At 39.5% G+C, this 14,617-nt stretch overlaps 1 protein-coding gene across 10 annotated transcripts in view; it reads left to right on the top strand.

The window, feature by feature from the left end:
- ptprfa (protein tyrosine phosphatase receptor type Fa) overlaps nt 1-14,617 on the top strand; it is a 316,636-nt gene that overhangs the window by 294,833 nt on the left and 7,186 nt on the right. For all 10 annotated transcript variants that reach the window (XM_086146258.1, XM_086146275.1, XM_086146249.1 and 7 more), the window contains 2 exons: nt 1,174-1,459; nt 3,694-3,872. In XM_086146258.1, coding sequence (XP_086002384.1) covers nt 1,174-1,459; nt 3,694-3,872 — 465 coding nt within the window. The remainder of the gene's footprint in view (nt 1-1,173; nt 1,460-3,693; nt 3,873-14,617) is intronic.

Here is a 14,617-nt window from a genome sequence, read left to right as displayed (position 1 = left end):
CAGTGACATTGTTAAAATTATCTTTTCTTTTCTTATTTCTACAAAAAAGGATAGAGAAAAAAAAACAGCAAGATTAAAAAGATTGATTTAATGACCAGAATAGCCTTGTAAACATTATACCTTATACATGCTACCAATCAATTTTCTAATAAATTCTATTGGCAAATTTTCCAACTGTCACAAGATTTTCCCTTAACTCAACACTATTTTTAGGGTGTAATTTTGTAATATCATCAATTCTTTTTTTAATATTAATTTTCTATATTAATTTCTAATATTAATTCATCGTTTATTTTCTAGAGGAACAGTTCATGACATATAAAGATTTTTATTATTTACCTGTTTACATTCTTTGCACTAAAACAGAGGAAAAAATTGGGCTTAGGGTTACTTCTAGTTAATGATTTTACTCAGTTTACTTTTACTGACTTTACAGCTGCAAATCAGCGTTGTCAGGCCTAAAACTAACCACTCTGTTGTCTTAAATAGTATTTTTCTTTACCAAAAAAGCAGGAGAATAGATGATATTTGGCGAATTCTGAAAACAGTAAGAAATTGTGAAATATTAATGAAATTCAGAGGTGTTACGTGGTGAGAAAATAAAATAATAAAATTTGCACTTACCACCAGCTGATCAGTATTCCCCTGCATTTTTATGTTTAGACTGTGTGTATGCAGAGCCAAGGTATGTGTGGGTTGGTTTGACTTTTCTGTGTGGATTCTCTCCATTTTCTCATTCGTTTTTTGTCTTCCTCCGACAGTCCCAAACCAGTCAGTAGGTTCATTGAAGAGAAAGCGAAGGTTAATGATTGGATGTCATCATATGTGGCCCTGTGATTGACAGGTCCAGGTTAAGCCCCGCCTTTTTCCCCAACATCAGCTGGATGTTGGATGGATGGATGGATGGATGGATGGATGGATGGATGGATTACTTTGTATTTTCAAGTATATTTTCAAGAATATTTTCATCTCAACCCCAGACCTTCTAAGTAACACTGCGGTTGATTTTTAAGCCCCAATCTGTTTCCTGCACAAACACACAAGAGACTCTGAATTGAATTTAAACATATTCCTACATTTAATGGGGGAGCCCAGATTGTAGAACATGCTGGAGATTCATTATAAAGAGGTTGAAGGTCATGTGTATCGACCGCCATTTTTATTCCCCTCCAGCGCCGGAGTGGGTCGAACGGGCTGCTTCATCGTGATCGAGGCCATGCTGGAGAGGATGAAGCATGAGAAATCGGTGGACATTTATGGCCACGTGACGTGCATGCGTGCCCAGAGGAACTACATGGTGCAGACGGAGGATCAGTACATTTTCATCCATGAGGCACTGCTGGAAGCCGCCGCCTGCGGCAACACAGAGGTCCCCGCCCGGAACCTGTACGCCCACATCCAGAAGCTCACCCAGGTTCCTCTGGGAGAGGCCATCACCGCCATGGAACTGGAGTTTAAGGTGGGTTCCTTGGTCTTTTTATTTTGTATTATTATTATTATCATTATTATTGTTATTATTATTATTATTATTATTATTATTATTATTATTATTATTATTATTATTATTATTGTTGTTGTCATTATTATTATTATTATTGTTATTATCATCATTATTGTTATTATTATTATTATTACTATTGTTGTTGTTGTCATTATTATTATTATTGTTGTCATTATTATAATTATTATTATTATTATTGTCGTTGTTGTTGTCATTATTATGATAATAATAATAATAATAATTATTATTATTATTATTATTATTATTGTCGTTGTTTTCTTTATCATTATCATTATTGTTGTTTTTGTTGTTGTTGTTGTTGTTGTTGTTATTATTATTATTATATTATTATTATTAATAGACACTTAATGTGAAGCAGAGTTTATCTGTGAGTAAAGGCCTTTCCGTAAATTATATATGAGATACATCGTCATGAATAACAACCGAAACAAGGAACAACAAGCTGTGATATAGAGAGCTACTGCTATTGAAAAAATATTCCATTATTACTTTCAAGTCATGAAAATAAAAAAGAGCCATTTATCGAATGAAAAAAGAAAAGAAGGTCTTTTTCACCTGTTTTCCAGAAAAAAAAATACAGTAAATATGGATATATAACACAACTCTTTATACTTTCCCTTTAGGGCTACTGGATTCCACATATAAATATCTGAAGGAGTTTATTATGTGAAATGTAGTTATATGATATCTCCCCCTTCTTCTAGAGAGGATTGAAAAGAAATTTAAACTTTTATGTTGTGATTCCAACCGCCGTGGCTACATTTTATCCGCAGTGCCCGGAGAAGGCGAAATCAAAGGAAAGGATGGATGAATTACTGATAAAGGGTCTAAAATCACTACGGAGACCCTGAGGTGCAGTTTGAACATTGCGGCGTGCACGCAGGCGCGCACGCCAGGGGGTGGGTGGGGGCGTGACTCCCACTCTCCGCAGGAAACATCGTGAAATGATAAAAGTTTCAGAATGTTATGGAGTGAAATAGAATATTTTGATTTCACTTAATTTATGACTTTTATCACTCCGAAACCTCTTAAATAAAATATAAATACAAGCCTTAAGTGTATTTGAAGATATAGACTAATAATTTTTCTTTTTTAGTTTGTTTTTGTATTTTCAGCCATCATTCTTATGTTAGTTTACAATCCTGGCTCTGGCCACTAGGGGTCTCAGTGAGCCACTGAAGTTGGAATACCTGTTTCATCTAATCTAATCTAATCTAATGTTTTTGAATTTAAAACAAGGCCCAATCCATACGCCAATTTTTTCAAAAGTATTTTCTTTGTAACTTGTGTTTTTTTAAATATTCCATCAAGGTTAACTAAGCGGCATAGAATTAGATTTATTTGTATTTATTTTAACTGCGTTGTTTTATTGTTGATCTTTGACCTTAACCTTTGACTCAATGCCACAACAACAATCAAGATAGAACTACTAACTGAGATGTTACAGCTTAGCTTAGCTTAACTTAGCTTAGCTTAGCTTAGCGTCACCATGAGATTCCAGCAGACAAACAGTGACCATCTTTTGAATGAAACAAAACAAAAAAGAGATAATGTTTGGCTGCTGAAACTTAACTTCTGAGGTTGCACTGACAGGTGGCGATGGCAGGAGTAGAAGAGTGAAGGGGAAACCGAGGAGGTTCTGGAAGGTCTCACCATGATCTGACCTGAACCCTGGTGAATTAACGTGGCTGGCGGTGGGGGGAGGGTAGCAGTTGTTGCAAGGCCTGCACTACTGGAATTACGCGACTTGAGGGCTGTAAATCTAAACCGGGCATAATTAGGTTCTGATCCTCCCCATGAAAAATGTTCAGCGCCCCTCAAGTTGACACTTGTGGACAGAAATCACATTAGGGCCTGTCAAAAAAAAAAAACAGCGGATTGGGACGTTACTGATAAAAGTTTTATACTCTATGGCCTCAGGATGAGTTTTCACGCGGCGTCAGACGTTTATTTGAAGTCGGAGAACAAAGGGGATCTGCTCAGGGTGCATCACCCTCATGCATCTGCGAAAGTGCGGCGCCCTCTAATAACCTTCCCCATACACTTCACTCCACATCCACTAGCCGCATTAGCACTTGAAAGGGGGGCCGCTGGGTAGATGGCGGTGGGCGTAGCTGCAAAAAAAAAATCCACCTCCGGCCTGAGATGTGTCCTCCGCCTTGTCTCCGCAGAAGCTAGCCAACTCCAAAGCACATACCTCAAGATTCATCAGTGCCAACCTGCCGTGCAACAAGTTCAAGAACCGCCTGGTGAACATCATGCCTTTCGAGTCCAGCCGCGTGTGTCTGCAGCCTATCAGAGGGGTGGAGGGCTCCGACTACATCAACGCCAGCTTCATTGACGGATACAGGCGAGTCCACGCGTTTTCAGCGGACGCACGATGGAATGTGGAAGTGGTGGTTGAGGGATGGAGATCCCGTGTGGAGAGGCTGCAGCTCTAATGAGCACTGAGGTAGACCTTTCCCCCCGGCTGTAAATTAGAGGCTCGCACAAACACACACACACTCTTTTGTTGTGTCGGTTGTCAAAACAAATTGGGTTCATTGACAGGCCTGTTAATTCTCTCCTGTTCCTTCCTTCGTTTGTATGGATAGTGTTTTTGAAAAAACAAAGGGCAGAGGCAGGCTTTAAGAACAGAAATAGACAAAAATCAATGTCCCATTCTTCAAATTTATGTATTCTTTTATTCATTTTATTTGCGATGGTATCACCGTTCCCAATTTGAAAAAAAAATACCTTAAGATGCATTATACTTTACTTTGTTGGTATATTTTTATTTATGTTTTTATTTTACAATTTTATTTGATTATTCAGGATTATTTTTTATCATTATCATTATTATTGTTATTAAGATTAATCCTAATCATCATTATCCTCCTCATCATCATCTTGCAAAAATGTATCCAGATCAGTTTCCTTTCATATTTCACTCACTAGAGATTATTTTAATTATTCTTGTTATTATTATTATATCAACTGTAGTATAAAATAACAATTATAACAATAATAACAGTAATGATAATAATGATGATGTTGATGATGATGATGATGATGATGATACTAATAATAGTCTTATGCAAACTTCGTAACCTTTTTTTTTATCCTCCACATGATTATTTCAGCTATTATATGATTTTAACCTATAGCCTTAAACCTGGTTTTACTGGTGCAGGACATGTATGCTGGCTGGGAGACAGTGGTGCGGTGTGCTGTAGGGGTAACAGAGAAGTACAATTTGGAGGTGGGACTCCACCAGGGATCAGCTCTGAGCCCATTCTTGTTTGCAGTAGTGATGGACAGGCTGACGAGGCAGATGAGGTTAGAAAGGAATCTCCATGGACCATGATGTTTGCAGATGACATCGTGATCTGTAGTGGGAGCAGGGAACAGGTTAAGGAAAATCTAGAGAGGAGGAGGTATACTCTGGAAAGGAGAGGAATGAAAGTTAGTCGCAGCAAGAGAGAATATATGTATGTGAACTCAAGTGGATCGGTGAGGCTACAGGGAGTGGAGATCAAGAAGTTGGAGGATTTCAGGTACTTGGGGTCAACAGTCCAGAGCAACGGAGAGTGTGGAAAATGAGGTGAAGAGATGGTTCAAGCAGGTTGGAATGGGTGGAGAAAAGTGTCAGGGGTACTATGGGATAGAAGGCCAGAATGAAAGGAAAGGTGACCAAGATAATGGTGAGACCAGCAATGCTGTATGGACTAAACACTGTTACAATGACGAAAAGGCAGGAGGCAGAACTAGAGGTTGCAGAGATAAGGATGTTGATGTTCTCTTTGGGAGAGACCAGGATGGATTGGATCAGGAATGAGTCAACTAAAGGAACGGCACATGTTAGATCTTTTGCAGAGAAGGTCCGAGAAGCCAGACTGAGATTATCGAGTATTATCAATCCATCCATGATCTACCGCTTTGACATTGGGTGGCACAACATCCATCTATCCATCTTCCTCCTGCACTCAGGGTCGCTGGGTATGCTGAGCCCAGCTGACATTGGGTGATACAACATTATACATTATATTACATGATGTATACAATGTATGAAAATCAGACTGAGATTTTTGAGTTATTTACAGAGAAGGGATAGTGAATATATTGGTAGACGGACGCTGGAATTGGAGCTGCCAGGCAGGAGGTCTTGAGCAAGACCAAAGAGAAGATTTATGGACCAAGTGAGAGGATATGAAGTAAGTTGGTGTGAGAGAGGAGGATACAGAGAATACGATTATTACTGAATTTTTTTCATCATTAAACTTGTAGTAAAAGTAATAAGTAGGTTTACTTATCGCTTATTAATATATAATATCATCTCATGATGACGATGATATTAATAATCATCTGCTGTATACTGGCAGGGCAGGTTTTGGTGCGTCATGTATGGACACACACACACACACACACACAAAATATGTTGATGAGTCAATTTGGACATGACTGAAGGAACTTCCAGGGCAGACAGGAAGTATGCCGTGTCTGCTCGAGCACGGTGTGGGAGGCAGGACGCAGCAAGGCAAGCTCATTGCATCTCAGCAGGAGGGCCAAAAACCTAATTAGGGGAAATGCTTGGGGCACACTGGAGTTTTTAAAGTATTTATATAAACTTTTTTTTTGCCAAGGTGTTAGAGCTGCAGTTTCCTTCCTGGGTGATGAGGAGTGTCAGTGAGGCTCGTGCTGCTCGGGAAGAGGCACAGAAATCTCACAACAAACCCACTTCACTGAAACAACAATGCTTACAAATTTATTTTCGTAAATTTTGTGAAAATAAAGAATTAAACAGGCTTTTTAGGAGCAGATCCACCTGCTTGCAATGATTCCAATATAAGCACAAGGAAGCACACTTGCACATGCTATATGGAGCAAAGAACTTAGCTTAGCACGGTGAATGCTAGTCTGCGGTAAGGGTGAGCTCAGTTTTATGTTCACTTTGCGACTCATTCCTTCTTTCAGTCACGAGGATAGAATGTAAAAATATAAAATAAGTTTTTGGATGCGAATATAGCCTTCCCGTCTCTCCATGATATCAGTGTTTTTGCATAATGATGTCATGGCTGGTTGTATTACCACGATATCACATTACCATGTGTTGCCACAGAATGATGTCACGTGATGATGCTGCACACTGATGTCACACAGTGATGATGTCACTATGCTTTGACAAAAGGGCCTCACATGAATTTTAGTGATCTTCACGGTGATGTCATACAGTGGAGATGCGGAGAGATGTTGCGCAGTGATGTCATACAATGATGTCACACAGGTGAATATGAATTCCCATGCAAATGTGACAAAAAAACCAAACCAAGACCTGAAGGCACTTGTTCTTTTCATCAAGATTTCCAGTTTGCAGTTATATTTTCTAAAACACCCTCAGGTAATTTGATTTGTCGCTTCTCGATTCTTCATTCGCCGCCCCGTTCCCTGAATTTTCTTTTCCCGCACGCCTCACCGGTTCTGTGATTTGCTTTCGCGCCTCTCCCATTTGTCATGTCCCGTCGTCCACGGCGACGCGGCGCACAGTCTTTTCACCTGGCAGCTGATGCAACTAAACCGTGCTTTGTATATGTTTGTCGGTCAGGAGTCTGTTTTCGGCAGCACATTAATCACAGCGTGATGGTCACACAGGTTTCCTCGGCAGCAGGATGAAGAGCAATTAATTTCAGCGCAAGCTCGCGTGTGTGTGTGTGTGTGTGTATGTGTGTGTTCAAGATATTAAAAGGAAGAAACCTACAGGGAAAAAAACAAACAGGGTGTGCCAAAATAACCAATGCATTAATTTACTTCATTACTATAACTATATCTGTAAGTACATAGACAAGGATCCACACGAGGAATCAACCTTTTGTTTATTAAAAATATCCTTGATATTTATTATTATTCAAGTGTATCTTCATAGCCCTTGGACTGCTCCCTTCAGGGATCACCACAGCAAATCCTCCATCTAGTCCTCTTTTGCATCCTCTTCTCTCATATCTAATTTGGTTTTCTCGCTCCGGCCGTAAACCTCTTCAGTCTTCCTCTTGGACTCCAACCTCAGCATCCTTCCACCAAGATCTTCGCCGTCCGTCCCCTGCAGCCTGGTCTCATCACCATCTTCTATATGTCGTCTCTCACTCTGGACCTTTCACCGGGTTCTCCATCTCTTCACCTCTTTTTTCCACACTCTCCATTGCTCTTGACCAGTGGTCCCCAAACTACTGGTCCCCAAACCCGCCTCCACATTTTGCCCGGCCCCTGAACAACAACCAGAGATGCATTATGAATTTTTCTTTCATTCCGTAATCGTGACTTTGTGACTAATTCAATAGAAAAATAGATTCAGAATGCAGGGTATTTAACTTGGTAGGTGTTGGTATCAGTTGGGTTTCATAACCTGCTTGTTTTCTGCGTTTCACAGTGAATTTGATACAAGCAAGTAAATTTTTTTTCTGTGAAAAACTTGAAAAGGGTTATTTGGTAATTATTTATTTCATAAATATTGTTATTTATGTCATTAATAATGTTATTATGTATTTTCAGATTTTTTTTTTTTCCTGTCAAGATCCCAGAAAGTAATTTTTGGTTATGCGTGGCTTTCTGGGAAACAATAAATGTTTAGGTTTAGACACTTTTTGTTACAAACTGGCCCGGCCCCCCGTCGGAGTAGGGAAAAGTTATTTGGCCCTCGCAGGAAAAAATTTGACGACCCCTGCTCTTGACTTTTGACCCTAAGTAGTTAAAATCCCCCGCCTTCCTCATCTCCACTCCCGATAGCCTCACTGCTCCAACTGGGTCCCTCTCATTCACACACCTTTTTGCGGCTAATGTTCATTCCTCTCCTTTCCAGAACATACTTACAACCTCTTTTTCACCTCGCCTGCTCCCTGGTCTCATTGAATGTCACAATGTCATCTGCAAATATGATAGATGTATGATGCAGAACACGTATGAAAGCGGAAAGACAGTTACGCGTTGTGCTATGGGGTGTGACAACAAGGTTGGAGTGCCTCAGGGATCCGCTCTCAGCCCACTAGGAAAAAAAACAAACTCAATTGTGTAATTATTTAGCGATCGCAGCCGAAAAGAAGAAAATCACTGCGTTAATCAGTCCCAATATTTATGTTGTAATTTAAATCCGTAAGGCTGGAAGTAACTCGCTTTGTTGACACAGAGCTTTTAGCAGCTTTGGGCCTCAATGACCCGCTAGATTGGGAGTCTAAGACTCGCAGCCAGCAGGCCAATTGCAGCCCTTTGGAACAATATTTTGTGGCCTCCTGCCTGAAATCAGATCTTTGTGTTAGTGTGGCCCGCGTATTTTTCTCACTGGGGGTTTTTATACAGTGGGTTTAAAAAAAACAGACAAGAAAAAACTGAAAAATTAACTTTGCAATATATTTTTTGATTCAAAATTTTTTGATTCAAAATTTTTTGAAAACAAAATGACTTTTTGATGAAAAAACGACTAGTGACATTGTTAAAACGATCTATTCTTTTCTTATTTCCATAAAAAAAAAAACACACACACAAAAATGATAGCAAAAAAAAGAAAATGGGAATTAAAAAGATTGATTCAATAACCAGAACAGCCACCATTAGCCTTGTAAACATTATACCTCCTCTTATAAATGCTACCAATCAATTTCATTTTCTAATAAATTCTACCGGCAAATTTTCTCACAGTGACAAGGTTTTCTCTTTTAACTCAATATTTTCAGGCTGTAATTTCATCAGTTCTTTTTTTAAATTTGAATTTTTAATATTAATTCGCCATGTATTTTTTTTTTTGAGGAACAGTTCACTACAAATAAAGATTTTTATAATTTACCTGTTCACCTCCTTTACACTAAAACAATGCAGGGGTCAGACTTGTGGGCCAATTTCAGCCCTCTGAACAATATTTTGTGGCTCCCTGCCTGAAATCAAATCTTTGTGTCAGTGCCGCCCGCACTTTTTTCTCACATTCATCTGGGGGTTTTATACAGTGGGTTTAAAAAAAACGGGTAAGGAAAAAATGAAAAAGTAACTTTGCAATGTACGTTTTGCTTCAAAATTTGAAAAACAAAATTACTTTTTATTAAAAAAATGTCTAGTGACATTGTTAAAATTATCTTATTTCTAAAAAAAAAAAAAAAACCATAGCAAAAAAAAAACAGCAAAATTAAAAAGGTAGATTTAATAACCAGAATAGCCTTGTAAACATTATACCTTATTGATGCTACCAAACAATTTTTTAATAAATTCTAGTGGCAAATTTTCCCACAATATTTTCTCTTTTAACTCAATGTTTTTAGGGTGTCACTTTGTAATTTCATCAATTCTTTTTTAATATTCATTTTTAATATTTGTGATGTACTTTTTAGAGGAACTGTTCATGACATATAAAGATTTTTAGTATTTACCTGTTTACCTCATTTTACAAAGGAAAAATTTGGACTTAGTGTTACTTCTAGGTAATGATTTTACTGATCTGGCCCCCTTGACATCGAATTAGGCCGCATGCGGCCCCCGGGCCAAAATGAGTTTCACACCCCTGCGCTAGATCAAAATAGGGATTTTCTGTTAAAACTGGACTGAAGGCTTCGGCTGGAAGTTGCAGGTTTCTGCACCAAAAGGTTGTAATCAACTGGTAATCAACTAGTAATGTCACAAAACCATGGCCAAACTCAGTTAGGGGCATCGCTCCGTCCAAAAAATGTTTATCAATACTACCAATAACCAGAAACCAGACGGTTATCCCAGTTCACGGAACAATATTGATCATCGGACTCCCTGAAAAGCCAACGGCGAACCGATCAGCGGTTGCAGTCGCGGTTCATTTATTTTGGGCTTGAATTTGCTCGCAGGGCAGTTTTTCTTTTTTCGCTCTCGCCCCGTACCTCACCGCATCCCTCTGTGGCAGCTAAATTAAGATCGCGAAGGTCTATTAGATGTTGTCTTTTTGTGGTGGCCCGCATCGGGGGCAGCCGGCCGGCGTCCTCCTTATTAAAAATTAAAGGCTAATTGAAAGATTTTTCACACGACTATCAGAGTACGGCAGCGGCTAATGAAGAGAGACCGCTCTCTTTCGGCGAGGGCGTGTTAGCATCTGGCTCCTAATGAAGTCCCCCGGGCCCCCCACCCACCTTGGGGAGGACACCGCGGAGGGAAGGGGGTGCTGGGTTGTCCTATAATTCCCTTCTAATTCCTCCTGCAGTAATTAGGAGTGAATGGAGGTGCCGGAGGCCGGGGCTCCGAGCGCGGGTTTTAAAGTGCACGAGATGGATTTGGAAAGATTAAGGTGTGTGTGTTTGTCGGAGGCATGATTGCGATGATGAATTAAAACGGCATCCCGACCGCCGCGCCATGAGAAATGACCATGTGCGATGGCCGGCGTCGATAATGGCGCTATTATACGGTTCCCGCGCGTGATTGGCTATTGTTTCTACAGGTTGAGGTTTGATTGCGGCAATTAAGGGTCGAAGTGACCCCGCCCCCCCAACCCACTCCTTCCCCGGCCCCCGAGCCCCTCAGCCCCTCAGCCCCGCTGCCAGGGATTTGTAACCGCTCAAAAGGTCAAAGACGAAACTAGAACAGGGTCCCGTGGTCCTGAGCGTTCTGGCTGCGATTATTTCAATATCTTATTTCCCTTATGATTTGTTCCTCAGGGTGCGCGGTGTTTGAACAGCCTTTATTTTAATCTATATTTGCTTTTTTTTTTTTTTTCTTCCTATTTCTGGATCCTTTTCCCCGGTTCTGCTGGCCGTCAGGAGGACCGGTCCGAATGATAAATTATTCATGACGACGGGATTTAAATTTCTCGGTGACCACGGCGTCGGCGGTTCGAACTCACGTCCAGGTTAAACTCCGCCTTTCGCCCGCCGTCCACATCAGCCTCCCCCTGACCCTTCCTGTTTAGGATAAGGTCATAAAAAAAGTCCACAAAAAAATGGACGAATGCAAATATCTGGTCTTAGACAGGGTTTTTAACGAATAAATTAAATTATATAAGAGCTTTTTAGCCTAAAGCTCCCTAGTTTTGATACAGGAGCCGATCTAATGCATTTCTCCATGTTACTAACCGACTGACTCGCTATTATGGTAATAAGCGCTATGATATGGTAATAAGCTCTTCCCCTCGCCTCCCCTACTCCCTTTCTGTAAAACAACCCTCCGATTCAAAGTGGCTGAATTGTCTGACGATGTGATCAAGAGAGTGAACGGTGAGATTCGGGTATGGGGTTAAACTCCGTCTCTTGGACCGACGTCAGCTAGCTGCGCAGGATAAACAGCGTAGACTATAAATGGTTTTTTTTAACGTTCAGCACTTAATTACCAAAACAATTAGTGTTATTACTTTCAGTGTCTTCAACGGGACGGGCAGAAGGACCGTCCTGAGAATAAACGCAGTTTTTGTTTTTGTTTTTTTTTTCCCCTTTCATAAAATCAGCTTTGCAAATGCAGTTGGACAAACTTGACCTGGGATTTCATAAATCATTAAATGTCCCAAATAATGACTGTTAAATATTTCTGTGTTAACGTGTGTTAATTAAGTCTGTATTATTTCAAGCGCAGTGACTAAATTGACTAAATTTAGATAAATGCTTTTTAGTTGCTCTGCTGAACGCCGAACGACGGTCCGGCATACTTCGCCACGAAAATAGATAAATAAAATGTTTGAAAAATAAGTGCTAAATGGAGGTGGTGGGATCGGGGGGGTCAGAATGAAAATGCTGCCCGCAATCTGAGCTGCCTCGGGCACTTTGGAGATCTCAGTACCTTATTACTAAGACATGATATTTGTTGTTGTCGATGATCCAACAACGGGGTTGGCTATGGCTGCTCTTAAAACAGCCGTTAAATAGGCTGCTTATATTTTTTGGGGGGGGGGGGGAGCCGATCCACATCTCCGGTTTCAAGCGGTTGGGCTCGGAGGCCAAATATGGGCAGGGGTTACAAAACAAGCCTCCATCATGATGAAAAAGCCCGATGTTCAAAAATTTGATTTTGCAGCACGGCCCCAAGCCGCAGGTGAAGCCAACATAATTTGAGTGACAAAATGCGGCCATACATCCAGTGTGTGTGTGGTGTGTGTGTGTGTGTGTGTGCCGCACCGCTCTTGCAGGGAGGTAAAGGGAGCTGGAGCAAGCAGAGCCCGCAGCCCAGCACACACCGATGTGGGCAGATGACGTCCTCGGTGTTGTCGTGCTGGTGCACTTCATAAATAAACACACAAAACGCTGCTGTGCTGCCTCCTGGTGGCCAGGCATGCAAATGTAACCCCTCCGGCAACTGGGGGAATCAAACGGGGGGGCGCATCTGTCACGGTTCTGATGCAAAGGCGTTTAAATATCACAGCATAAATCATTAATTAACATTTAAAAGTCCTAACCCTCTGATGTCCAGTTAGAAGCAATGAGACGTTGACATATTTGTCCCTACTATGACATATAAATGACATTTACGCCATATAGCATTTATGATCAGCAATATTAAGAACCATTTTATTTAGATTTGAGATTTAAAAAAAAATCATAAACACACATAAACTCATGCGCGCACGCACCGAGACACAATGTAAAAATAGAGTAATTACAAGCCAGAGGTTTAAAACATTCCACCTCAACGCACACACTCTTTCCTCGGGGCTGGGGAAACATTTTAATGTTATTATTTTTAATTTACTATGCTATTATTTTTTTATAATGTATGCAAATAGAACAGCCTCCAATAAATTAAGGTTGTCATCATATCTGATATTTCATTGATTTATTCATATGTGAATAACTATGGAAATTCATATTTATATATACATATATATATAGTATATTGTATCACAAATATTATACAATATTCATTTGAGAAATCCAGGAAAGATATCAGCAAATAAAGTTTTTTGTTAAATGAAGCCATAAATAAATAGTCATCTCACATGATAGATACAAACACATACATGCATACACACTGTTTACAAATAAAAACCTTTGATTAGATAACCAGTAATTAGCAAATATGACAGAAGCGGGGCATTAAATATTCCATTAATATTAATATATTTTCACCTCCTTGGTTTCTTTTATTTCCCCATTTACACGCTCGGCACGGGCAAATGTCAACAGTGGTTAAAAGTTGGGGGGAATAAAATTATAAGCACCGAAACTGTTTAAATATCGTCACCCTCTTAAAATAATCGCCTAAGTCATTTTTTTCACTTTTTTTTTTTTTTTTTCCTAAATCATCTCCTCATGATGCTGACCACCTCTGGCAAAATTGCCTACATCCTCAGTGAAACAGATTGTGCCATTCTTCCCCTTTAGTAGAAATTGCCTATGTCAGGGGTCGGCAACCCGCGGCTCTTTCATCTTTACACTGCGGCTCCGAGTGGCTTGGGAAAACAAAATATAAATATTTAATTGAAGTATATTTCATTTGTGTTAATTCATTTTTTTAACTTTTAGTTCTAAGTTGGAAGATTATTGTGATCTTGAAATATTAAATAAAATTATATTTATTATTTTTCGCCGCTCAAAATAACGTCACACTCGCGGAAGCCGGTATACCCGCTAGCCGGTAAAGTCCCGACTTGCAGATGCGCAGAAGATCAGGAGCAGAAGTCCCATAAACCAGATAAAATAGATATTTATGAAGATATTTTGCAAAAATTTATTTTTTATTGTTTACTGACACAGTGATTTTTTTCCCGATTTATTTTTAAAATTCAGGTCAAGGCGCCGCTAAATGCTCTGAAAGCCCAAAGCTCAAAATTAGTTCATTACATAAATAAAATTTAATTTTCTCTGTAATACTTTGTGAATTTCAGAAGCAACACACTACACACTTATTTATACAAGGTGTAAAGGTAATAAAAAGCAATATATACAGTGGTACCTTTTTTTTTTCATTTTAGACATCAAAAAGTAATTGCGGCTCCCGGTGTTTTCTTTTCCGAGGAAACCGGGTCCAAATTGCTCTTTGGGTGTTACGGGTTGCTTCCTGGTCGTTTCCTGAAAAATCTGAAAAAAGAAAAATGAAAAAAAAAAAAGAAAAATTAACGATGATTATTTTAAGAGGGTGACGATATTTAGAGAAAGCGGAAAATAATCCAATTTTTTTTTTTTTTTATTGCGATTTTTCCAA

The sequence above is a fragment of the Fistularia commersonii genome, chromosome 1 (genome assembly GCF_037954325.1).
Source record: "Fistularia commersonii isolate RoL2024-O1a breed Wild chromosome 1, RoL_Fcom_v1.0, whole genome shotgun sequence".
Taxonomy (NCBI): Eukaryota; Metazoa; Chordata; class Actinopteri; order Syngnathiformes; family Fistulariidae; genus Fistularia; species Fistularia commersonii.
Note: the sequence above shows the minus strand (reverse complement) of the source record. Positions and strands in the feature narration are given on the sequence as shown.